Source organism: Octodon degus, unplaced genomic scaffold (genome assembly GCF_000260255.1).
Source record: "Octodon degus isolate 3935 unplaced genomic scaffold, OctDeg1.0 scaffold00126, whole genome shotgun sequence".
NCBI lineage: Eukaryota > Metazoa > Chordata > Mammalia > Rodentia > Octodontidae > Octodon > Octodon degus.
In genome coordinates, this window is record NW_004524702.1 from 6106667 (window position 1) to 6130683 (window position 24017).

A 24017-nucleotide genomic window follows, 5' to 3' on the forward strand; every position below is an offset into this window, starting at 1 on the left:
ACTTCACCCTTGCCATTGCTTATCCCCAGGCTTTCTCCATGCAAAGCCTCAAATCTTCCTCATTGCTGACTCGACTTTGAAATCATTTCTTCGCTGTGTCTGTCTGCAGGGTGAAGTGAACATGACTTTTGTCTGTGCTTAGCAAGATTGAATCAATCTGTATTTATTTTGAGTGATGTCCCACATGTGCCTACACATGGAACACACGTCTGATCATGTGAAGCCTGACTCCGAAGTACCTAAAGGTAGCAGAGCCACAGCTGGATGTCTGGACACCCTCCACATGTGCAGACTGGGTGGGGAAACGATGAGAGATTAGGGCTAGCGCTATAATCTCAAAGGGATGCGAGGCCCAGCACTTGTGACCAGTGTGCCCATTTGTGGGTAACTCCTGTGAATCACATTTTCAGCCGCTGCTTGTGGGTCCCTGTCCATACCACAGTACAGTGACTGAGACGACATCAGGGAGCAGGGAGCCACGCTCCCTGTACCTAGTACACAAAAGGAATTTCACGGATGAAAAAAGCGCTTAGGGGCTTGGAAAAAGCAATCACAAAGCATCTTAAAAATCTAGTTTGAAAAAACACACATGATGCTGCATTTACAGTTTCATACTCTGACTCAGCATACTACTCCCAACTTCTTTCCAGTTCCTTTTTGCTGTGGTAAACCCCCAACTTTAATTTTTACTGAAGGATTTGGAGTAATCTTTTGTACTTCTGTTGCCTTCTGAAGTAGGTATCATTACAAAACCCACTTCAGCTGTGACTTCGCTCAAAAGGCTCACCTTTTGTCTTATAAGGAGAAGGCGAGGCCAAGTTTTGGAAAACATGAATCCCAGAACATAAAGGATTTATTTACTCTTGCTCTTGCTTCTGGTAGATGTCTGCATTCTTCCGAGAAGGTGTAGTGAGGCGCCTGGGGAAACAGCTGAAAGAGGACATTCATGTACGTTCTGGCTCCTCTAGGTAAATGAACCCGATTACCCCCGAGAGGAGCGGGGACTCACTTCCTGGAGCCCGGTAACGCCGACGGCGCGCGATCGGGCGGGGCTCGGCGCTTTGGCGGCCGTGTGGCCGGTGGCGCGAAGGGGCCGAGGGCCGGGGGCCGGGCTCTGGCCGTGACGCGGCTGGTCTGGGAGGGACGCAGGAGACCCAGGGGACGCAGAGGAGGCTCCTCGCCCCCGCCCGCCGCAGCCCTGATTGGGCCAGCGCGGCCCAGCCCGCCACAGCCCAGCCGGCTCGCCGCGGGGACGCGAGCAGAGCCGGCGCTGGCGAGGCCCTCGCCGGGGATTTAAAGCCCGCAAGTTTTGTTCCCGGGACCCATGACTTCGGCCAGGCCCGGGAAGAGCCGACCTCCGCAAGGAACGCGCAAGGAGCGGGGCTCCCGCGGGGTGAGTTTTGCTGTAAATTCCTTAGAGAAGAAGTGAGCTGGAAGGTAGAGATCCTGGGGGCGCCGGCGTGGGGCAGGGAGAAGGGCACCGTCCTTGGGGTGCAGCCTCGGCTGGGGGCACCCGAGTTCCCTGCCTTTGTTCCTCGGGATCCGGCAGCCCTCGGTGAAAGTGGGGCTGAGCGCAGAAACCTTCACAAGCCTTGCCCGCCCTTAGGACTCTGGCTGGAGAACTGCATCAGGATGAGCAGAGGTCTCAGAAACTTTGTGTCCCGCGTAACTGTTGCGTCCCGAGCGGATGGGACGAGAGGCTCCGCACACCCGTCTGGATAGAGGGCGTCTGAGGCCGGTTGTTTCGTAGGGGATGTGTACGATCAGGCGTGTGATTGAAAAACCGCTGTTCAGCCGCCAGCAGCGTTTCAACCCGGGCCGAGGCCCTGTCTGGGTAGAAATGTGGCCTTTCCTCTCTCTCTAGATGGGGAAGTCCTCAGAGCGCTTGGGTAGCGAAGCCCAGGTCCCTGATGGGTTTCCTTTGTGCTACGCACCGATCCACGACCCAGTCCACGGCGGGGCTGCGGACGTCCAGCCTCCCGCCGCCCGGCCAGCCCACCCCGCCCGGGCCGGCCCCGGCGCCTCCCGCCGGTGCGCTCGCTCCGCAGCCGAGCGCGCTCTCCCAGGCCGGGCTGGGCCGGGCTGACTGGACGCGGCGAGGTCTCCCTGGGACAGAAACGGGGAGAGGCGAGGCGCGGACGACGCGCTCCGGGACCACAGGCTGGAGCGAACCCCGGGACTGGGGCGCGCGGGCAGGCGCGGACCGGGAGGACGCGTCCCCTCCCCGGCGCCTTTGTTCGCCCGGCCTGTGTGAGCCGCCGCGCCGCGGCCGCGTGGGTGCGGCTCGTCGGCTGGAGACCCGAGGCTCCGGCGGGGTTAGGGACCCGGGGCCCGGTGGGTCCAGCCGAGGGAGCTCGGTCGACCGGGCTGCTGCTCGGCGATGCAGAGAGCCGGAGGCGCGCGGAGCCGCGAGGTGGGCGCCGCAGTCCCCGGCCCGGTTTCCGGCGGGGTCCCGAGCTGGCCGTCGCCTCCGGCTGCCGCGCCGGGTTCGCGGGGCAAAGCTGGGCCACCGGTGGGAAGTGGGCAAACTGGCGGCCCGGCCAGACTCTGGCGAGTTACAGGTTGGGGAAAGGAAGCAAGAAAGTGGGCGGGCAGGCAGGGGAAACTAGAAAACTAAAGTATCTTTCTGGTGGCAACTCTAGATTCCCTTTTACTTTGACTGCCGGTTTTACTCGGCATCTGGGGGCGACTGACTGCCGCTTACTTGCTCAAGTACCCTTTAGGTACAAAGTAGCAACTTTTAATTAGCGTTAGCTACGCTAGATCCTTTTCCAGTTTCAGTCCTCATAGGTTAGGATTGTGCTAAGGGGACACCAGTGTTGTCACCGCAGAGTGGCTGGTGAGGGCATGGTGCTGCTATTTAGGATACAGTTCTAATGAAAGCACTCCATCAGAATTGGATTGGCTCCTCTGTGCCTTTATTTTGGGAAACTTTACCTGGTCCCTGTGGGGGGAAGGGAGAGGAATGCAAGAAGCTGAAATTGACCCAGAAAAAAGGATGAGAGAAAGTGGATGCGCTTCGTTGTGGTGCAAAAATGTTCCCATGGATCACTCTGGAAGGATGATCAGTGATCAGCAGCCCAGGTTTTAGCTTTCTGAAACAAACCAAGGGGCCTATGCTACAGTTTGCCAGGAGAGAGGAGGGGAACCTTTGGGGGCCAAAGCAAAGCAAGATACTGAATACCTGAAGGCTTTCACCACGGACTCACAAGGCCAGTCCCCTCCTCACTTCTTTCTCCCCGCCCTGAAGATGAGGCTGGCTCCCCCACACCTGAGGTGGGGTGAGTATTGACAGGGAAAGTGCTTGAACCCAGAGACTTTCTTTTGGAGGAAGTGAGTTGAGTACCAAGATGGAGAGTGCAGATGCTCAGAACTGTTTCACCCCCAGAGAACTCTCCGCAGGTGGGGATGAGTTTTCAGAAATAAAGTTCAGTCTCTCAAGAGTTAGAAACAAAAAGTCACACTGTGATTCATTAAAAATGGAAATCAAATTTCGCTTTTTACAAAAGCCATTCAGGGGGAACTACCTGCCCGGGCCCCCCTCCTGTCCCTCTCTTGGACAGGAGCTTTCTTTCCCTCAATAAATATATTCTGCTCATTAAAAGAAAAAGGCATTCAAAGAGGGAGAGTGTAGTAAAAGGATATAACTTTCTAATTCTCAAATATAGAACAGCTTGAATAATAACTCATGGGTTTTGAAATGGGTCAGCTTTAAAAGTGGGTCGCTCTGGCTAGAATCATTGCACTTGGTGACTTTCAAATTGTAAAGGGTTGAATTCTTTCAGAGGCCCAACTGCATTAGAATTTGCATTTCAGTACTTGGAGTTCCAGAGAAACAGAAAAAGTCAGAAGGAAATGCTCTCTTCTCCAAGTAACAAAATATACCCTATTTGATGTATGTTCAATTGAACAGACTTCAGGAACTTACTGAAAGGACTCTGCCGCTTGACATCAAGTCTTTGCCCCAGAAGATGTAGCTGGAACAGTGTAGATGTACCATTGCTTTCTTTACTGTGGGCAGTATCTATTATGTGATAATTTATATGGCAAGAGGATACAAGAATTTTTATATTTCAAGATAAGAAAAACTTGATCAGGTGAGATGTGAACTTCAGTTCAAGTGACCTTTTCCCATTTGGATGCCGTGAATTCAGAGACTGGCTTTGATCCTATTATTCAGATTTATCTTTCACTGTGAAGGCTTTAATACTAGAAGCAGGCAGGCAGCTATGGGAGGGACTTCCACCACTGTAGGCCAAAAAGCCCCAAAGGTCAACTTCAACACTTTGTTACACAGCCTAAGATTCATCTAAGATTTAATATTTTTCTTTTCCTTCATTGCTACAACTCTTCCTACAACTTTCTGACAGGGTGCTAGGCAAACTCAGCTAGAACACTGACTTCATTAGGTTTTCTTCTCTATAATTTACACAGCTTTATGCCCTTATGTCTGTGTCATTGTCATTGAAAGGTATTTTAAGTGCGTTGTGTTCTTTCCTGTCAAAGATAATGGAAGACTATTTTTAGTCATTAAGAATGATATTTCTCAGGCTGGGGAGATAACTCAGTGGCACAGCACCTGCCTGGCAAGTGCAAGGGCCTGAGTTCGATCCTCAGTACCAGAAGAAAAAAAAAAGGAATGATACTTCTCAGTCTCAATAGTATTTTGGGATGTGAAAAGTAGTCCTTAGCTATCAAATCAGTACTTTAATAAATATTTAAATCAGTATAGCTCAGTATTTTGGTGGCTAAAAAAGGCTAGTTATTTACTAACTAACCCATAATGGTAAAGATACATGGATGACTCTGAGAGAAAGGAAGTGATCACGCTTCGTCAGTGAGTCATTGCGGTGCGTTACTGGCAGACACTGCTGCAGTGAGAGGCTCGTCAGGTGCGTTTTCCAGTACAGGGGAGGGGCGGGCGACAGACCAACTTTTACTTTTTGTATTCTCATTCTAAAGCCCTCGGCTTTTCCCTCTCTCCACCAGGTCCTGATTCCAGGTCACAGTGGAACACTTACTGACTCTGTTGGGGGATCTACACCTGAGACATCCCCGACGCTGCCCCACCTACCTGCCCTTGGCTTCCTACACGGTATGTGCTAAGTTAGTATCTGTAGAATCAGTGAAATGTAGGCCTGAATTTGAGCGGTGTACTGTACCGCCTGGAACAGTGCAGGTGCTTACATGATAGTAGCTAGCTTCTGAGAATAAACGTCAGATGGCAAAGACAGAACCATATTATTAGAACCGTTATATACTATTTGGCTTTTTGTCCTTTGTGTGGTAGAACCACCAATCAGATGATTTTTTTAGATATAGTATCCCAAATAAGACAGATAAAGTGCTAGCAGGCAATGGTACCCTCTTTCTGAATTGTCATTTTCCCTCCCACTATTTGACCTCAGCTCTCGTTTTAATCTCCTTGACTCCACTGTCTTCCTTCATCCTAGCTTCTAACGAACTAAACCTGACATTCTCTGCTCTACCCACAAGTGTTTCACCTGTATTCTTTCAAAAATTCCAACGTGAGTCTCTCTTCGGATATCACCCCCCTTTTCTTTGCACCCCTCTTTTAAATCCATTTGAACACTCTCTGTTAGAGTCTTTCATTCTCAATTGTTGTTTTTGTCCTCTCCAGGCCCACAGTGGAATCCTAGCCCTTACCCTAGGTCCTGCTCATTTGCCACTGCCCCTTCAAAGCTGTCTCCAGTTCCCACCTTCTCCACCTTCTCTCCTTGGAAGAATCCCATCCCTTGCAGCATATCTGGTTTAGTAAATGGCTTTCCAATATCAGATTAACTGATGAATTTTCTAAAATCTCCCATTCCACAATCCAGTTGCAACCAAACAAATGTCCCTTGCTCAGTTTTTCTGCTGACAAAGCCATCTTAAGAAATGTAAGGCTGAAAAATATCAGCTTGAGCGAATGTTGATTTCTAGGAGCCCCCACAAAGGCATCGTAGTGTGTGAAGTAGTGTGGGATAGAGTTGGGAGTAGTTGTTGTCACATTAACAGGGCAGGCAGTTACTACTGACAGATGAGCTTGTATTTTGGACTCGTGTCCTGGCTGTATCTCTCATGATGGATATTGGTTTATGTCTATCAGTCATCTTTACCTTTTGCCTGCTGTTTTACGAGCCAACTCTGAATGTATCTTTACATTTTTTCCACTCTGACTCATGAAACAATTTTGATATAGTTTTTGACTAAAAGAATGATGGCTTCCCCAGGGTGAGGGTGTGCCGGTGTGCTTATGACTCCTCAGATTTCAGTTTACCTGATACTTGCTCATCAAATTCTTTCTTTCTTTCTCTTTTTTTTTTTCTTTGTGGAACCGGGGATTGAACTCAGGCCCTTGTGCTTGCCAGAGAAGCACTTATTCCACTGAGCCATCTCCCTCGTCCAAGTACTTGCTTAACACATCCTCTTTGAGTTTTCCCTCCTTTATCCCATCACATCTCTTTCCCCTGCTTTCTACCACTTTGGATTGCTGTCCTTGGATTCCTGGTGTTTGGAGAAAAAACTTTATATCCAGAGAACACAAACTGATGAGCAAGTCACTTTTGCCCTTTGTTGAGAAGCATTATGACAAAGCAAAGATAAGAAGCAAGTCCCTGCCATGCACGCTCAGTGAGGCAAAGGTTACGTTAGAGAGGAGGATGAGACCGAGTGCGTCCCACACGCAGGCGGTGGCAGAGCACAAACGCCCCCAAGCTTCAGCAGCGTTGCCCTCCAGAGCGTGGACCTTGGCCCTGCCCCACCTACTTCCCAGTGCTGCCATCCTGATGGGAACCGCAGAAGAGCCGTGCCAGGAAGCCAGGCAGGCGCAACTGGGAGGGACTCTGAAGGGCTCAGCTGCTCGGAGCTGCCTGGGATTCATGATTCATTTTTGTTGTTGTAAATTTCACATAATCAGACTAGGTACTGGAAAATTCAGTAATTTAAGGTACCAGCACTACTGTATAGTGCAGTCCTATTATCCCATGGCACCATTTCCTTAATACAGACTTAGGGTTTGCTTTCATTTATTTCTCCACCTTTATTTCTCCTATAACTAGTAAACAAATCTACATCCATATTGAACTGCTAAAGAAATGGAGAATTTAGTTTACATAGGTGGGGATCCTAGAACTGGATTCTCATGGTAAGTCGGTTTTATAACTCACTTTCCCCTCTGTCTTTGTATCCACGCTTACTAAATTGGAATTTAAGATCTCTGAACTTTGAATTTAGAAATAACTTTTAATGATATATTTTAGGTAGAAGAGTGATAATTCTAAATGGCTTTTACACTTTGCTCATGGCTTGAGCTACTGTTTTATGGCTAAAATCATAGCCATAAAGACACCCAAAGATAGTTACTGGGTAAAATATTTCTCTTTTATAGGATTTATATAGGGAACACAAACTTGAGTTAAAAAATAGCATAACTGTTGAAAAGGCATATAATTTTTCATAGTTAAAGTGTGGGTTGTAAAATAAAATTTCAGGCCTGGGGATCTGCGAAGAAGTCCTGTGGTAATGAGGAGCGACAATTGATGTCTCCTGTCCCCTCCGGGAGGCAGGACGTGAAGGGGCCAGACCCAGGTGACTGGGAGAAGGAGCAGGCCCAGGACAGGAACAGGGTGGTGGCCACTGCCTGGAGCAGTGGTGACCCGCCGGTGGTGGCTCACTGGTCTGCATGGGAGGTTTCTGCAGCAGCTCTGAAGGGGCTGTTGAAGTAGAGCCAGGAGTGACCTGGTCAGGGGCCTCTGGGGTGGACGGGCAGAACAGCTGACTGGAGAGCAAAGGTTTTGTGGTTCCCACACTTGAGATGTGGAAGGGGGCATGGAAGAAAGGGTGGGAGACTGCAGACAGACAGCACACAAGGCGGTGTTCAGTGGAGAAGCGAGTGTTTTAGACTGCCTCTGTCCTAGACTTTTAAGGTCTCCAAGGAAATGTCATTCTGCATGAAGCCACATAGCTGCCTTTCTCATTGACACACTGTCTTGAGTCTGTGGGAGGTAACACAACCAGAATGGTCAGCATATCATTAATAAGGCTCCTGGCTGGGCTTGGTGGTGCACGCCTGTAAGCCCAGCATTCCGGGAGGCTGAGGCAGGAGGACCCAAAGTTTGAACATGGTCTGGGCAACTTAGTGATTTATCAAGACCCTGTCTCAAAATGTAAAAATAAATAAATAAATAAATTAAAAGGGCTATGGATGGCTATAGCTGAGTGTGAAGGCCTTGGGTCTAACCTTATACTGCCCCCTAAAAAAAGTTTCCTTAGACTTGTGAGTGTTGTGTGTGTACTAAATAAAACACAGAAATAGTTTTCCTGTTAGATGCTATCATTGTATTACGACAGTGGCCAGAAGTGGTGGTCGAGAAACATGGGCAGGAACAAAAGCATATACGTTTTGGAAATTAGAATCCACCGGCTATCTCTAGGTAACATCACTCAGCCCTCAGGTCAGAGGGTCGGTGTCGCCTCTGCCGCAGCCCGCCCGCTGTGGGATGGGGACATCTGTAGTGCCCAGTTGCTCCAGCACAATTCTGCAGACCAGTGTCTGTCTCGTCTGCCCCGAGCTCCGTGGCAGGGCCTTTATGCCACTAATGTACTCCACCAACTGCGAAGCCCGAGTTACTTTTCTGATGAGCAAGCCCTTTCGCATGGCTCCTTCTCCCTGGATGCCTTCTCCCTGAGTTCTTTTCTTCTGGATCTGTCTGCCATCTCTCCCCGGAGCGTTCATCCATGTCCACAAAAGCAGCTGTCTTCGTACGCCCTACAGTCCCATCTGGCTCCAGTCTTCGGTGACTTGCTGGATGTTGGCACCGCATTATCTCCTCCAAGACTCAAAGGTGGCACAAGTTTAAGACCAAACAACCCCAGCACTTCTCAGGAACCAGTTTTCCCACCTGTTCTCTGTAACGCTTGAATTGCATTCACTCTTCCTTTCCTTCCATCCCACGTATCCATCAGGTTCTGCGGGCCTGTTTTTCCTGAAAGGGTGTCCCTTAGCCCTACTGTTTGGTTGGGTTCTGTCCCCTGGGTCCATGTGCTGCAGGCTGGCCCCAAGGTGGTGGGATTAAGAGGTGGTGGCCCTTTAAGAGGAGGGGCCTGGTGCAAGGCGCTGAGGTTAGCAGCTCAGAAAGGAGTGAGCTGCTGCTCCTTAGAGGTGAGGCCCCCCAGCTGCCCAACTGTTTTCCTTCCTGCTGAGTAGCTGGGGCTGGTGGATCTTTCAGCCTCCAAAACTGGGAGCTAAATAAACTTGTTTCTGGTAAGTATCCAGATTCAGGTATTTTGTTATGGCAACAGAAAACAGGCCGATTGCACCCTGGGCTGGGCCTTCAGGGCGGAAGCCCTGCTGTCCTGGGCTCCAGGTGCTCTCCTTTCTGTCCTGTCCAGCGACACCAACTGCCTGGCTAATCCCTAGGGTTGAAACTTCATAAATACTGAATAAGGCAGTTGTCACTCCAAACACACGCCGTGCACCGGCACCTTCGGCTGCTCTCTGTGGCCGCTAGGGCTTCGGGCTGTTTATAAGCCGACGTTCACCACCTCCCCATTTTCAAATACACCCCTCTTTCTCCAGTGTCTGCCATGCATACATTTTTCTCATCTGAAGCAAAGCTTGCTGCCTAGACCCTGCTCCTCCTCAGGCCTTGCTGAAATCCTCCTTGAGCCTGAGTTCTCCGCTGGGACTCTGCCGCACCTTGAGGTGGAGTCGCCGGACGCCGGACTCGTTGGCACCCGGCCGTGGGAGCTGCATATGCTTTCGTGCAGGGAGATGAGGCTTTTCTCAGATAGGCTGTAAGTGCTTCGAGACTGCACATCTCCTGTCTTGTACGGCTCACCCAAGAAATACTGGCATCCTTACAGGGGCTTGTTGGCACTTGGGAGACTGAAGTTAATTTGAATTTAGAGAGCAGGCCTCCCATCCTGGTTCAAAGTTCAGCATTCTTAAAGGACTTGATTTTAGTTCAGAGTCATAAAAGTAGACTCACTGGGAAGTAACTTGACAGCTGGGGCAAGGTAGAAGAACCTATTGTAGGGAAACTTGTAGCCGAGATACAAGGTCCTAGACATAAACTCTAGGGTTTTCCAGAGAAGTTTAAGGAGCTCTCTTCTAAAAAAAAAAAAAATGCTCTTTTGAGCAACCCAGGGGCCCCGCTCCCAGACTGGCAAGTACTGGAGGAGGCGTCCATCACCTCTTTCTGATGTTCTTTTCCTTGTTTTTTTTTTTTTTTTAGAACCAGGAATTGAACTCAGTCCCTTGCACTTACCAGGCAAGCACTTGTTCTACTGAGCCATCTCCCCGGCCCCTTCCTTGTTTTCTCACTACTGGGTAGCAAACCCAAGTCGTAGTCCAAGTGCCTGCCTGCTTCCCTCTGCCCTTTCTTCCCAGTGCTCCATTTCCTATTCCAGTAGGCTCTGGAGACACCTGGCTTTTTGTTTCTCTTCAGGAATATCATGTTGATATTTGCCCTGCCCTGATGGGAGGGAGGCCTGCGCTCACACAATCGGCCTGGCCCCACACAAGGATGAGCCTTGAGCTTCGGGCTGCTGACTGGCCAGTGGCCGGCTGGGCACACAAAGGAAGCTGCGCGCACAGCACTCCGCCGTGGGCGGCTGCTGAGCTGGGCCTTTGTTGCTGCATTGTTTCCTGGAAGGCCCAGCATTTTCTTCTACCCCATCAGCCTGCTGGTGGGCTTCTGCCCTGTGCCCTCCCCAGGAAGTGGAAACGTGGGCTTTAGAGTGGCTCTGAGACACCAGCAGGAGAGGAGCAGAGTGAGGTGAGCACCGGTTGCACGCCTCCATCAGCAAAGCCGGTGCTAGGCCAGCACCAGCAGGTTTGCTAGGGAGTTTAGACTGTCGGGACGTGTCTGCTTTGGGCTGGAAAAGCCCTCTGTGCCTCCAGAGGTTTCCAGATGTTCTTCATCAGCAGCCTGAAGCTGGGCAGTGTAAACTTTATCTGCCCTGCATCACACCAGGTTGTCCGCGAGGTCTGCATACAGTGGCTACACATTCACATTGGCGAGTGGGAGAAACCTTGTTGTAGAACTCCACGAGCTGTACTGAATATGTAGCGTGGGTTGCTGGCTCGGGGACAGTCCCTTTGTCAGTTTTCAGAAAACATTTGTACTCATTGAGGTCTATTTGGAACAGTGGAAAAAACAGAGGAAAATACAGTGACCGTGTACAGCCAGGAATCACATGAATATTCTGGCTTCTAGAGCGATGTCAGCAGTGGCGACACGCGGACTGACCCGAGGAGTTCTGGATCCAGGTTCACTGGGGCTGTGGGCACCTTGTGTGAGTCAGTGCACATTTGGGGGCTAGAGGAGTGGGCATCGGGCCAGGAGTGTAGCAAGCAGCTCAGGCTCCTGAACCCAGGCCAATAAACACGGGGGACGGAGGGGAAGGGCCTGGCGTGGCGCTCATTGTGCCCAGCCAGAATTGGGGGCTGGACTTGCCTGGAGTCTGGTGAGTTCCAAAGATGGTCTCTCTCTTTGTTCCCATCCCAGAGGCTGTTGGAGTAGAAACTGCAGATTCCTCTCAGTTGGGAATTGCCCTGGAACTCTTCAATACGGGTGCCCTGTGCCATCCTAAACCTTGCCTCTAAGAATCTGGAAACTTTGCTTTAAGCCTCTAGCTCTTTTAATCATGTTCTGTGGAGGACACAGAGGGGCCCTTGCTTTGGACACTCAAAGGATGGTCCCTGGCCTGACTGCATGCCCTGGGAAGGCTGAGAGGAAGTAGCTGGAGTGGAAGAGGTTTTATAAGGGTCAGGCAGGTGCCATTGCCAGAAACCCGTGTTTCCTGCGTCTTTCCCACCCTCCTCAGGTCACCCAGAGACCAGGGACCCAGGTCTGTCTGTCCCTTAGAGCAGAAGGTGAAGATCATCAATGTACTGTACATCACATCCGAGAATGCTACATACCTCAAACTCAGTTTCACATCCAACTCAGTTTCACATGAAACTCTATTTGGACACATTCTCTCTTCTCTCTCTTTTTGTTTCCATTCCTTTTTTCCTTCCTTCCCCTCCCCTGTGTCTGCCTACGTAGCGCCTGCTGTTTTAAAATCTGTACTCTAAAGCAGAGGTGGAGAACCAGTGGCACACGAGAGCCAAGTCAACCCAGCAGCTGAGCATCAGATGAGAGGTGTTTTTTCTAAACTAAAACCTCAGTACTCAGGGTTGGCCTTTGCAATGAATAAGTGGGTTTGGGGTTGCAGTTTGGGGACCTGGTTGCTAAAATGCTCACCATGGCCGCTGTAGGGGCTAAAGTGCTCCTATGCTGGTTAGCTCTGGCCAGGGTCTTAGCGGGGCCTCCTCTAGCCTCCTGCCTGATTTTCAATACTGGATTTTGCAATTTTGGCCCCAGGTAGGAAGGATCATGAGGAACAGGAAGGGCAGCAGAGGCCGAAGCCCAGAGGTATGGAAGGAGCCCCGCCAGAGCCAGGCCCACTCTGTAGGGCACAGAGTACATGCAGTTGGTTTTATGCCAAGAGCAAGGGAGGGGAAGCCTCTGTCCTGGGCTTATGGCATTGACTTGCCGGGACTCTGCCTGTGTCACCTTCTCCCTCCCAGCCCTGAGAGACAGCGTCTACTTGAAGGCAAGGAAATGTTTGTGATAAACACGAGGGACAGCATCCTGGAGGAGGTGAAGGTGCTGTCTCCTAGTGGGGGAAGAAAAGGGAAAGGAGGTGGGCAGCTGTGGCGCAGACATCATCTGCGGCAACATCTGGTGGCCTGGGACCCCTCAGTCCTTCCTGAGCAGCCAGCAGCCCTTGGAGTGAAGGCCGCTCCTACCCAGCGTGGTTCGTGGTGCCAGTGTTTGGTCCACACCTACTGGATGCCAGATGTTGGTGATACTGAGGGTAGGATGGCTACAGTGTTGTGCTGAGAATGCCCAAATTCAGGGAGCAGGAAGGAGCTGTGCCATGCAGACGAGGAGCACGCTCAAGGGGATGGCCCCCTTTAGGTGTCCTGGAGAGGTCTTCCCGTAGGACCCAAGGTGGAGGCTCAGGTGGGGGCTGGAGGAGCAGAGCCTGACGGGGCCCAGAGCTGGGCTGAGGTATAACCTGGACTGCATGTTGTGCTAACTGGAGAGTGAGGAGGAGTCTGAAGAGCTCAGCTGACCTGAGTTTTGGAGAGACCACTCTGACTATAAAGCAAAGTTTGACTGTAAAATGAAGCTGGGCATCCCTTAGTCTCTTTCCCTGCCTCCCAGGCTGGGTGAGAGGTGATGGGATGGGGTGAGAAGGGATGCAGCCGAAGTGACTTGTGGGATTAGACAACTGGATATGGAAGTAGAGGAAAAGGTAGACTTTGGATTTCTGCATTAGATGAATGAAGTGCCGTCAGGACAGATCAAAAGAAGATGGAAACGGTGTTGGGGAAGTGAGTGGAATGTGTTAGAATGGCATCTGTGTGCTTGGTAATTAACTGTTTACTCCCCTCTAACTGTATCTACCCATTGACTCTGTATAAACACTTTAAGTAGCACCCTCTCAATTTGCAGGTTTCTGGGGCCGGCCAAGTAGCTCAGCAGATTAAAGCACCTGCAAACAGGCACAGGGGCTGGGGGTTCAATCTTCTGGCCTGCCGTGCCGGCCCCGTCCCCAAGGTGTGCTGAGACAGCAACTGAGACTGGGCGTGGTGGTATGTGCCTGTAATTCCAGCTCTTGGGAGGCTGTACAGATCACTACGATCTAGTAGTGAGACTCTGAACACCCTGTAGACCCTTCCCTAAAATACAAAAAAAAAAAAAAAAAAAAAAAAAGCATGACTTAGAGCAGCAAATGCTAAGGTGGCCAAGCCCCAGATTCCCTGACTACGAGGCAAGCCCCAGATTCCCTGACTACGAGGCAGTTTGTGGCCCTGCTGATTCCTAGTTTAGAATGTGTTAATTTTGAAGAGTCTGTTAAGTCTCCACATGAAAAAGGAAGGAAGGAAGGAAGGAAGGAAGGAAGGAAGGAAGGAAGGAAGGAAGGAAGGAAGATGACTGTGTAGATTTGAGGCTCACGAAGCAATCCTGGAGAGAATTTATAACATGGCTTGAAAAGCAAACTCTGACTCCTTGCTTGTGAACTGGGATATTTCATAGTTCTTATTCCTACCTTGGTTAGGGCAACCATTAATGGACTTGCATTGCTATGAACTTTCTTTTCATCTACTATTTTGCCTTGATCTGTCTTAACTCATTTCATCCTGACATATTCAAATTAATATATTCCTGGATAATTCCATTTGTGGCAGTTGAATTTTATGTATAGGTGATGATAACTATTTGGAAGTTTTGTTTTGTTTTTAAGAGAAGGAGAAAAGGATGTCTTATTTTGAATGGAAAGACAGTGTCAAATCTCATAGTTTTTTATCTTTCCTTTCTCCCGTTTTTTTTTTGTTTTTGTCTGTTTTGAGGGAGCATCTCACTGTACTGTGAACTCACTATGTAGCCCAGGCTGGCCTCAGACAGCAGTTCTCTTGTATCAGCCTCCTGAGTGCTGGGATTACAGGCATGCATCACCATACCTGGCCTTTTCCCTGTATTCCTCTAAAAAACTGAACAGCTGTCTGCTCTGCTGAATGCTAAACACCTCGTTGCTTTTGGGGGGGCAATCATTCGGGTATCTTCTTGGTGATGCAGTAACCCATTTGTTTGCTATTCTTTCCTTCTCTGGACTCCAACAGGTCCCAGCTCATGCTCAAGGAAAGCAGCGCATGAGCCAGCTGTGCGGGGCTGTGTGCTGGACACAATGAAGGAGGCCGCGGTGGAAGGATCGTGACGTCCCACGTCCTCGTCCTACCGCGTGTTTCATTCTTTTGCAATCCTAGAACAGATGGTGTCCTGTGCAAATGCTGTGTGGAGAAGGAAATGCCTTGCCCATCTTTATGACCAATGTACACTAAGATGAATGTCTATTCTACAAGATACAAAGTTCTCTGTTTTCCAAGGAGCAAGCACCTGTTTCAAACTCCCCCTAAATAAAATAACAGACCTGAATGGACATGAGAATGTTCGTTAGTGGCAGAAGAGTCAAAAAACGTCAGTTTATTCAGCTACTTGCCACTTGTTTTGTTCTAAGCCTCATGTTCTTTTGGGGACCGATTGATAACCACATTGTGAGCCATATGAAGTCCTACTCGTACAGATACCTCATCAATAGCTACGACTTTGTGAATGATACCCTGTCTATTAAGCGCAGCTTGGAAGGGTCTCGCTACCCGTACTTGATGAACCACAAGGAAAAGTGTGAAGCTCAGGAAGTCCTCCTTTTACTGTTCATAAAGACTGCCCCCGAAAACTATGCCCGGCGCTCTGCGATTAGAAAAACGTGGGGCAACGAAAAGTATGTTCGATCTCAACTTAACGCCAACATCAAAACTCTGTTTGCTCTAGGAGCCCCTAATCCACTGAAGGGAGAAGAGCTGCAGAGGAAACTGGTTTGGGAGGATCAGATGTACGGGGATATCATCCAGCAAGATTTTGTTGATTCCTTCTACAATCTGACTCTTAAATTACTTCTGCAGTTCAGCTGGGCAAACGCCTTTTGTCCCCACGCCAAATTCTTGATGACTGCTGATGATGACATATTTATTCACATGCCAAATCTCGTGGAATACCTTCAAAGTTTAGAACAAATTGGTGTTCAAGACTTTTGGATTGGTCGTGTTCACCGTGGTGCCCCTCCCGTTAGAGATAAAAGCAGCAAGTACTATGTCTCCTATGAAATGTACCAGTGGCCTGCCTACCCTGACTACACGGCCGGTGCTGCGTATGTCATCTCCGGTGACGTAGCTGCCAAGGTCTACGAGGCATCCCAGACCCTGAATTCTAGTCTGTACATAGATGATGTGTTCATGGGCCTCTGTGCCAATAAGATGGGGATTGTACCACAGTACCATGTATTTTTTTCTGGAGAAGGTAAGGCTCCTTATCATCCCTGTATCTACGAAAAAATGATGACATCTCACGGCCATGTAGAAGATCTTTATGACCTCTGGAGGGATGCCACCGATCCTGAAGTCAAAAATGTCTCCAGAGGATTTTTTGGTCAGATATACTGCAGGTTAAAGAAGATAGCTCTCCTTTGCAAGCTGAGCTATGTGGACACATATCCCTGCAGGGCTGCATTTGTCTAACTGTACTTGAATGTTTTCACTGTCACTGAGCCAAACCTGGATGGAAAACCCTGAGCTGGCTGCGTCCCATATTAAGTGACTGTGAAAGGCAAAGAAATATTTCGAAAGCCTAGTCTATCAGAATATTTCTTTGAGTGTAGAAGCTGTTGATATACCTTCTGTACTTCCTGGCCTAACTATATTTGAAGGATTTCATCTTTAGAAATGGTTTATGTTACGAATGAAAACAAAACTAATGTAACATTCACATTCTCATGCAATGCCACATGTATATTTGCAATATACAGAGTTATTAAGAAGCTTTGATGTTAAATAGCAGCTTTGGAAACACCAAGTGAATGCAGAGTACAGCAATTCAAAGAAATTGATGTTATTAGACCAGGTATTCCTGTTCATTTTTACTAAAGAGCACTTGATGGTGGGGGCAGGAAATGGTTGGCATAGGAGAAATACATGAATCTGGTAAAAGAAATCTGTTCTTAGTTCAGGTTTATTTTTTTATTTTTGGTGCCAAGGACCAAACCCAGGGCTTCTCGCTTGCTAGGCAAGTGTTCTATCGCTGAGCTAAATCCCCAGCCCCAAGAAAACTTGTTCTTAAGAAGACACAGAAGCATGTCTACAACTTCATTATAAACAACTGAGTCACTTAATGGTGATGTCCATGTAGCTATTTACCTAGATGGTGTTAGCATCATTTAAAATGTGTTCAGACCATTCTTTTACAGTTGAATGTGAACTTTGAGAAGGCATTAGCTGTGCCCTAGCTGGTACTTTGTGTGGTGTTTTTCCCCCTAATATTAGAAAATGACACAAAACATGGGCAGTTTGTTGCCAACAGGGTCCTTCTCTAGGGAGAAATTATTGTCAATTCCAATAAGCTCTTTTTAACTTAATGCATTTTTCAGCTAGTTTTTATGGATTGAATATTGGTCTGTGTTTAAGGTAGCTATTTGAATGCTGTTTACAGAAGGGAACAGAATAATGGAAGAGACTTCAGAAGGAAAATAGAACATTAAAGGCCTCTTTTCTCCATAATTTATAAAACACTTAGTATCTAAATCCTTGTACTGATTACTGACATCAACCCATCCCTTCCCAACGTAGTCTCCTAACCTACAGTATTTTGTTCTAAGTTCAATTTTAAATTACAAGGATTGAACACCAATTGAACTCTTATTATCTAAAACAATTGGTCCTTTGATCAAATAACTGTCCAAGTTGATCTTTATCTTTTAAATGTTTTACACATAAAAGCAAAATAGAGGTGAGAGAGCTGCCAGGGTGATATTGAAGGTGTTTTATTTGTAAAGCTGCATATTCTTTATTAGACGTGGCTGAGATCTAATAAATTAAGTTAAATTTATTTTACAAAGTCAGAGAAGAATCTGGCCACGATGCAAATACCCACCTCCCTACCACAGAAAGAATTAGATGATGGGTTTTGCCAGGGAGATTCTACAAAGGCCAAAAGCTGTTTTTGACTTCAGTTAAAACAGCTGAGCTGGCTGTAAGACCTCTGGCTCAGAAGCAGCTGTTCTGGACAACTCCGATGTCTCCTTTAATAAGATGATGTCAGCCACAGGCCAAACAAAACTGCAAAAGGATTTCTCAGTATACGCAACTGGAGGATGATATAATTCTTAGGTAGACTTTCAATGTTTACAACAACTTTTTGTTATTTGTTTTCTATTTTGAAATTGGAAGCTTGTTTACATTGCTTAGATAATGTAGCATTTTTAACTAACGTCAAGCCTGCAAAGGTAAATCCTAGGTAGTTTTAAGAGTAGATTCAGAATTCTAGATCATCACAGTTTAAAATTTATGACTGATCTTAACAACTGTACAGAACAAAAGCACATTTTGGCAAAGGAGCTTTATAGTTAACTTTATTAGTTGACTCCTTAATAACTATTTCTTTGGCCTATATAAACCCTACATAGCTCTACTTGGAAATGTTAAAATTTTCCATTGGTTGAAACCATCAGTATCTCTCTGACCATTGAAGTGATCTTGTTTACAGCAGAACTTTTGTGGAACAGTAATTTATTTGTTGAAAGAACTCTCTTGAAATCTTTTATTTTTGCTTAGAATAGAGTGGAACAAGTTTAAATTGGAAGGAAATATGAAGGCACTTCCATTTTTTTTTTTTTTTTTGTTAGAAGAAAGTTGCTTGATAATTCCTTCATCAGACTTTAAGTCCTGAGAGGAGTGTTTGTAAATAGAAGTGTTCTAACCTTTTTAAAAGGAAGGAAAACCTTTTTGGTGCTCCAATGCAGGGTTATCTTTTAAAAAAATGTCAACAAAGGGAAAATAAACTACTAGCCTGCAGGCTCACTTGAGTAAAAGATGATTGTACACAGTGTTATTGTTAAAAAAAACCCAACAAAACCTTTTACCTCTGGGTTGGTTTGCATTTTTTTTCCGTGTTATTAATTTTATACCAAAATGTTGGATATTTATATTATTTTAGTTTTGCTCTTTATGGCAAAATAATTAGGTGTTTTTAAAAAATCTATGATTTCCAATAAACAACTTAAAAAACTGTTAACACATGTGTACTTAAACTTCCATGGGGACACCCCGCTAGTCCAGGCAGCTCTAGGTGATAACATTAGGCAGGTGTGGACCAGGCAAGCCTGCGCTCCCTTCCTGCACCTGTGCCCAGGGTGGAAGAGCTCTGGCCTCCGCCACGTGCAGCCACCTATGGTGCCTCTTTTTGTTTGTTAAAAGACTTATGCTGGATGTCCAGGTGGAGGAGTGTCCTTTCCTAATAATGTGTGTAGGCAGGAGTGAAGTAAGAGCCTGTAGCCCTCAAGGCCGTAGATACCATTTGAAAAGGCCACAGTCTCCTTTTATTTGATGTCTTTTGCTAGTTGTTCAAAAGCAGATTCCCAGTCAGGCTTCGCCTTGCGATGTTCGGTGCTTTCGTGCATTTGCACCTGCTGTGCACTTAATCCGCTCTTTGCCTGATTCTTGCTCAATTCTCGGTTAGTGATCCAATCCATGTATTTAGAACACTTGAAAGCATCTGGATCAGTCAGTTGCTGAACTTTGCATTTGCAAGGCATGTTTGTAGTTGGAACAACAACGATCGATGGTTTGGAAGAGCTCCCCTAACCTGGGTTTGGGGGCTTCACGTGAGCCCCACAGCTGCCCTGCGGATGAGGCCAGAGAACTCTGGGTGTGCAGCTCATCCATCCTGCTCTAATAATGACAGCAGCGTCAGGCATCGGGCACTCTTCCCTTGGGTCAGTTGTGCGGCAGGCCGAGGCTCACACACAGCTTTCTCTGCAGTATCCCTTTGCTCCAACCTTCCAAAGCTCCACTCTGCCCTCAGCCTGGAATTGAAACTCTCCTTCCTGTGTTTTGGAGCCTGTGGGGATGTTCCTTTCCTTCAGCTCCTCAAGTGGGCTTTGCCCACGGCCACTATTTCTCATCTCTAATTTTATTCAGGACCTGGGTAGGCTGGCTCCCTTTGCCAGGAGCACCCTTCTTCTCGTACCTGTTGAAACCTTGGAAACCCAACTCTCTTTGCTCTGTCACTACACAGTCCTGCCATCCTCCTGAAATCAATACTTAATCATGTACTACTGCCTAATTATTTCCTAGTTATAAAATAAGTGCCAAAGATAGAGATTCCGCACATCCTATCACATCCTACTTAAAACCATCTTTTCCAAATAATAAGATACATTATTTTTTCCAAATAACAAGGTAATGTTTTTCTTGGCCAGCCACCCAACTCTGAAAAGAGATTAATTATTCAGAGCCCTTAATGGATACTTAGAACATTTTATCTACCCTACTTAAAAGTTTATAATTTATTCAGCAAATCTGAATGCTTCTCTATGCTATGCATATTGTACTTAGAGACTCCAGCTCCAGTGAATTTGTATCAGTTATAAATGCAAATCTATAAAGCTCGAGTTGTAAAATCAAAATTAAAGAAATATATGTGAAAACTTTGCAGCACAGATGGATGATCATAAAGTATTTAATAGGATAGAACAAAAATAGCAGTCTTACAGATTCTCCTATCTGTAAATTGACTGGTCAGTTTTGCCTTTGTCCTTTGCAAGAACATAAAGCGATTTTTGTTGCTTTGGCTAAATCGTGTAAATTTTTCCCTTGTGTTTTTCTTTTCATTTTTTTAAGAGTAGGGAAATTTATTGAACAAAAGGAATGGGGAGTAGAAAGAACTCCTGAAATAAGGAGGGGCCCCAAATGGGTTGCCCTCCCTGGTGTTTTTCACTGGAATGGGATTTAGTAGTGTTATGTAAATGAACCCAATCATTCATCAACTAAATTAAAGGACACATTTTCCTTAGACTTCTATAATTATAAAAATAAGCGTGGGTGTTAGTAACAGAGATCACTTCACCAAGCACCCTCACACCGTAACTAAAGGAAACATTTTAATGACTAAGAGACCACATCTGTGTCCTTCAGTCTAACATGAATGAATAGACTGTGGATATAGCTCAGTGGCATAGTGCCCCTGCCTGGTAAGCGTAAGTCCTGAGTTTGATTTTCAGTACCAAAAACTTAAATAAAAGAAATAAAGTGAATGAATATAAAGTAGTTCATTAAAATAATAACTGGCTTTAGTCAAGGGGCAAATTCTTAAAGGTATGTGTCCATCCTAAGAGGATTTTTTGAAGACCCGCTGAGAGCGAATCATGAAAGATCTCAAGCCAAATGGCATAAATAGGTGTTGTGATCTTTGGATTCTGAATACAAAGATTTTTAAAAATGATTTTTCCCTTATGCTTTTGGTCTTTCCCTTTCTAATTTAGGGCTACTGAGCTACACAGCATTCACCGTATGCAAACACCTTCCTGTAGACCAAAAATAGCCATGAATTTGTATAACTTGTGTCTTTGGGGAGCAAAGGACTTTTGAAAAGTGTCTAAACCAATTATCTAGTCATTGTAACTTGTCACTCAATATTATCCGGATGCTCCAGTTTTAAAAACACATCCTTGCGAGCCTGGGTTTGTAGTAAGGCACCTTTTTCCGTTCTCTCTCTTGTTGCTTTCGTGAGGTGCAGGTACAATGCACAGTAAAGGTTACTGCGTGAACCAATACTGCGGCTTTTATCTGGGAAAGACCGGGATGAGGCTTAAACCCAGGCTCCCTGCCCCCCTCAAGTCTGCAAAGGCGACCCCGCCCTGATGCCGTCTGCCGTCTTACCTGCTGGGGGACAGGGACAGGTCTTCTCCCGCCAGCTGCTGTCCCTCAGAGCTTCCCCTGTTGCTCTGATTCCTTTCAAGTGTTTCTTCATTCTGAAGTAAAAGAAACCGTGGTAAGCTTACAAGGGCTCCTTACTTTCTATTTTTCTTTCCCCCCATGTCTGTGTTTGGCCTGGCTTTTGAGTTTCTAGAGGAGCAGCTCGTTGGGTTCTGGTCCCACTCTTTCTGGGGTTTCTCCAGCCACTCTGCGGGTCTGGTTCAGTTCACCCGTCTGCCTCCAGGGATGGCAAGTGCACCTCCAAAACAGGCCTGCACCTGGCTGGGCTATTTGTATTACACTCTGTCTGCCCTACAGCTCAGAGGGCACAGCTGGAAAGGACACAGAAGGATCGCTGGATTCTGTATCTCCTGTTGTGGCTGCGGTTGCTGTTGTAGGAAATCCAGGCCTAGAGAAGGCCAGGAGAGCTAGGGAGGGAGGGAGGCCAGGCCTGGCTTCCACCGTTGCGGATTGGAAAGCCCTTTTGTGCCCCCTACCCCTGCCGCCTCTTCCGGCAGCCCAACCCCTGGCAGCAGGGAGGAATGGTCATCAGCGTGGGTTCCAGAGCCCGCTGGCAGATGGCCCCGCTGGCTGGCGAGCTCACTTCACCCAGATGCCTCCACTTCCTCAGCTACAACACAAACCCATATCACTGTCCGCCTCACAGGGTTTAAGCGACAATGTGCGAAAATGCCATATATAGTACTTGACTGGCAGGAAGAATCGAACACCAGCAACTATCCACCTGCTCTTTATTAGTGAAGTATTTTAGGTCAATTTTTTTGCTATCAGCATCCTAGAAATTTACTTTATTACTAAAACTATTTCTACTCCTTTTTTAAGACAGGGTCTAAGTTGTCCAGGCTGGCCTTAAACTTCCAATCTTCCCACCTTGTCCTCCTTGTACAGGGCTAAGTCTATGTTTTCTTAAGAGAAAATTTGGTCTGTCCTCTTTTGCAGAAATGCCCATAGTTATTTGCAAAGAGAGCTGTACCTATTTAATTTATAAGATACCAGGATAGATTCACATTCATGTGACATGTATTAAATGCATAGAATGTCGCAAAGTGCTAGTGTTTTAATAAGAGGGTGAATTTTGAGAAAGTCTGGCTTCACAAGACGTTTTTATGAGTGAAGATATGTCTTTGAGGTTGCGTTTGGCATATTTAGATTTCTTGTTAAATCACTTTCATTTCAAAAATTTTCCTACGTTTATCCCTGGGATCGATAGTGTAAGAGAATAATCAAAGTGATATTGGTGACATTGTTCTCAGTTCTGAAAAGCATTTTAATGCAATGAATATTTTTAAAAGTCTTTCACCTTCAGGTGAGCTTGTAGGGGTCTAAGTGTAAGTGACGTTAGAGCATCAGGCTCTTCCTATGCGTGTGTTGCCTTCTAGCGAGTGTCAAGGGGATGAAGAAACTTTCACCCTGCGCATTCCCTCCCATCTCTTTCCTGTCCCTCCCCTCCTTCTGTCCCAGCCCCTGGCAGCCACTGCCTGGTTGCTGTCCTTTTTCTGTCCCACAATGTCACTTTTGTGGCATCACAGACCACGTCGCCTTTTGAGTTTGGCTTGTCTCCTTAGCAAATGCTTCGGTGATACATTCCTGGCGTTGCCAGTCTCAGCAGTGACTTAGCCCCTTCTGCTGCGTGGCGTCCTGCGGCACAGACGCACCGGCCGGCTCCTCTCTTTCAGTACTTTCAATTGTACGTGACGGCAACATCATTTTTGCTTTATAGATCAGGTTATGATCATGTCTCGGTGAGCTGTTTTACATTCTCACTAAAGAGAACAGGTTCAGAAAAGGCCCCCTTGCAAATGTTTTGTTAAGGGAACTTTAATAAGTAGATATAATAGTTTCCCAGGAACCAGAACAGGAAGCTAAAAGACCCGCTTTTCCCGGACTGATGAATAGAGGGGCTGACTCTATGCAAGACAGGGCAAAGGCTTTGGTCGCTGCAAATGCATTAGTGGCTGTCCATGCAGCAAAAGCCTCTCTCCTCCTGGCTAGCCAGTGCAGTCAAGGTCAGCACGTTCTGCTACACACCGCACTGACCACAGGGGCAGGAATTTAAAGGTGTTCACTGGATAAAGAAAACTGGACCTTTAATTTTTCTGTAGCTATCTCCCTAAATCTGGTATCACAACCAGAAAGCAAGTTAACAACTGAAGAATTATCTGGGATACTAGTTGTGCCAACTTAGCTCTAAAATGAAACATCAATTTTACATCACAAGTTTATTTATATTTCTTAAAATGGGAAGTCATTCCAGTAAGATTCTAAATTTAGTTTCCTCTGAGATTCCACTTATACATCCGGGCACTAAAAAATATTATTCGTGAGTCAATTTATGGAGGTAAACACTGGCTCCAGGGTTCAATTTCTGACCAGCCTAGCATTTTCTCATTATCAAAGATCTTTCTTCTTTTTTTTTCTTTATAAACTTGGAGTAATTAACACAGCAGCTAAGGTTACAGTGCATCTTCTTTTTTTAAGTTCGGTATCTTTTTAGCTCATGCCTGGGTTACCCACGGGTCCCTGAACTGCAGCCTCACTTCTCCTTAGGTCTCCCCACAGCACAGGGCTCTCCTGAAGAGCAAACGCTTTCCTCTCCCAGTGAAAACAGCTCCTGCTTGGTGGAGCAGACCTT

The 24017-nt window shown here is 46.9% G+C and overlaps 2 protein-coding genes across 2 annotated transcripts in view; one reads left to right on the top strand and one right to left on the bottom strand.

Moving 5' to 3' along the window:
* The window catches only part of Mcf2l2 (MCF.2 cell line derived transforming sequence-like 2), a 196619-nt gene that overhangs the window by 73332 nt on the left and 99270 nt on the right, over positions 1–24017 (bottom strand). Inside the window, exon 12 of the mRNA XM_023700648.1 lies at positions 21329–21420. Within this exon, the coding sequence (XP_023556416.1) occupies positions 21329–21420 (92 nt within the window). The remainder of the gene's footprint in view (positions 1–21328; positions 21421–24017) is intronic.
* On the top strand, positions 1254–18513 carry B3gnt5 (UDP-GlcNAc:betaGal beta-1,3-N-acetylglucosaminyltransferase 5). Its single transcript, XM_023700728.1, has 3 exons — positions 1254–1393; positions 4990–5095; positions 14684–18513. Exon 3 carries the CDS (start codon positions 14996–14998, stop codon positions 16133–16135), a length of 1140 nt encoding a protein of 379 aa, XP_023556496.1. The 5' UTR covers positions 1254–1393; positions 4990–5095; positions 14684–14995; the 3' UTR covers positions 16136–18513.

Coding starts and splice junctions, on each gene's coding strand:
- B3gnt5 (XM_023700728.1), top strand. CDS start 14,996: ATGGACATGAGAATGTTCGTTAGTGGCAGAAGAGTCAAAAAACGTCAG.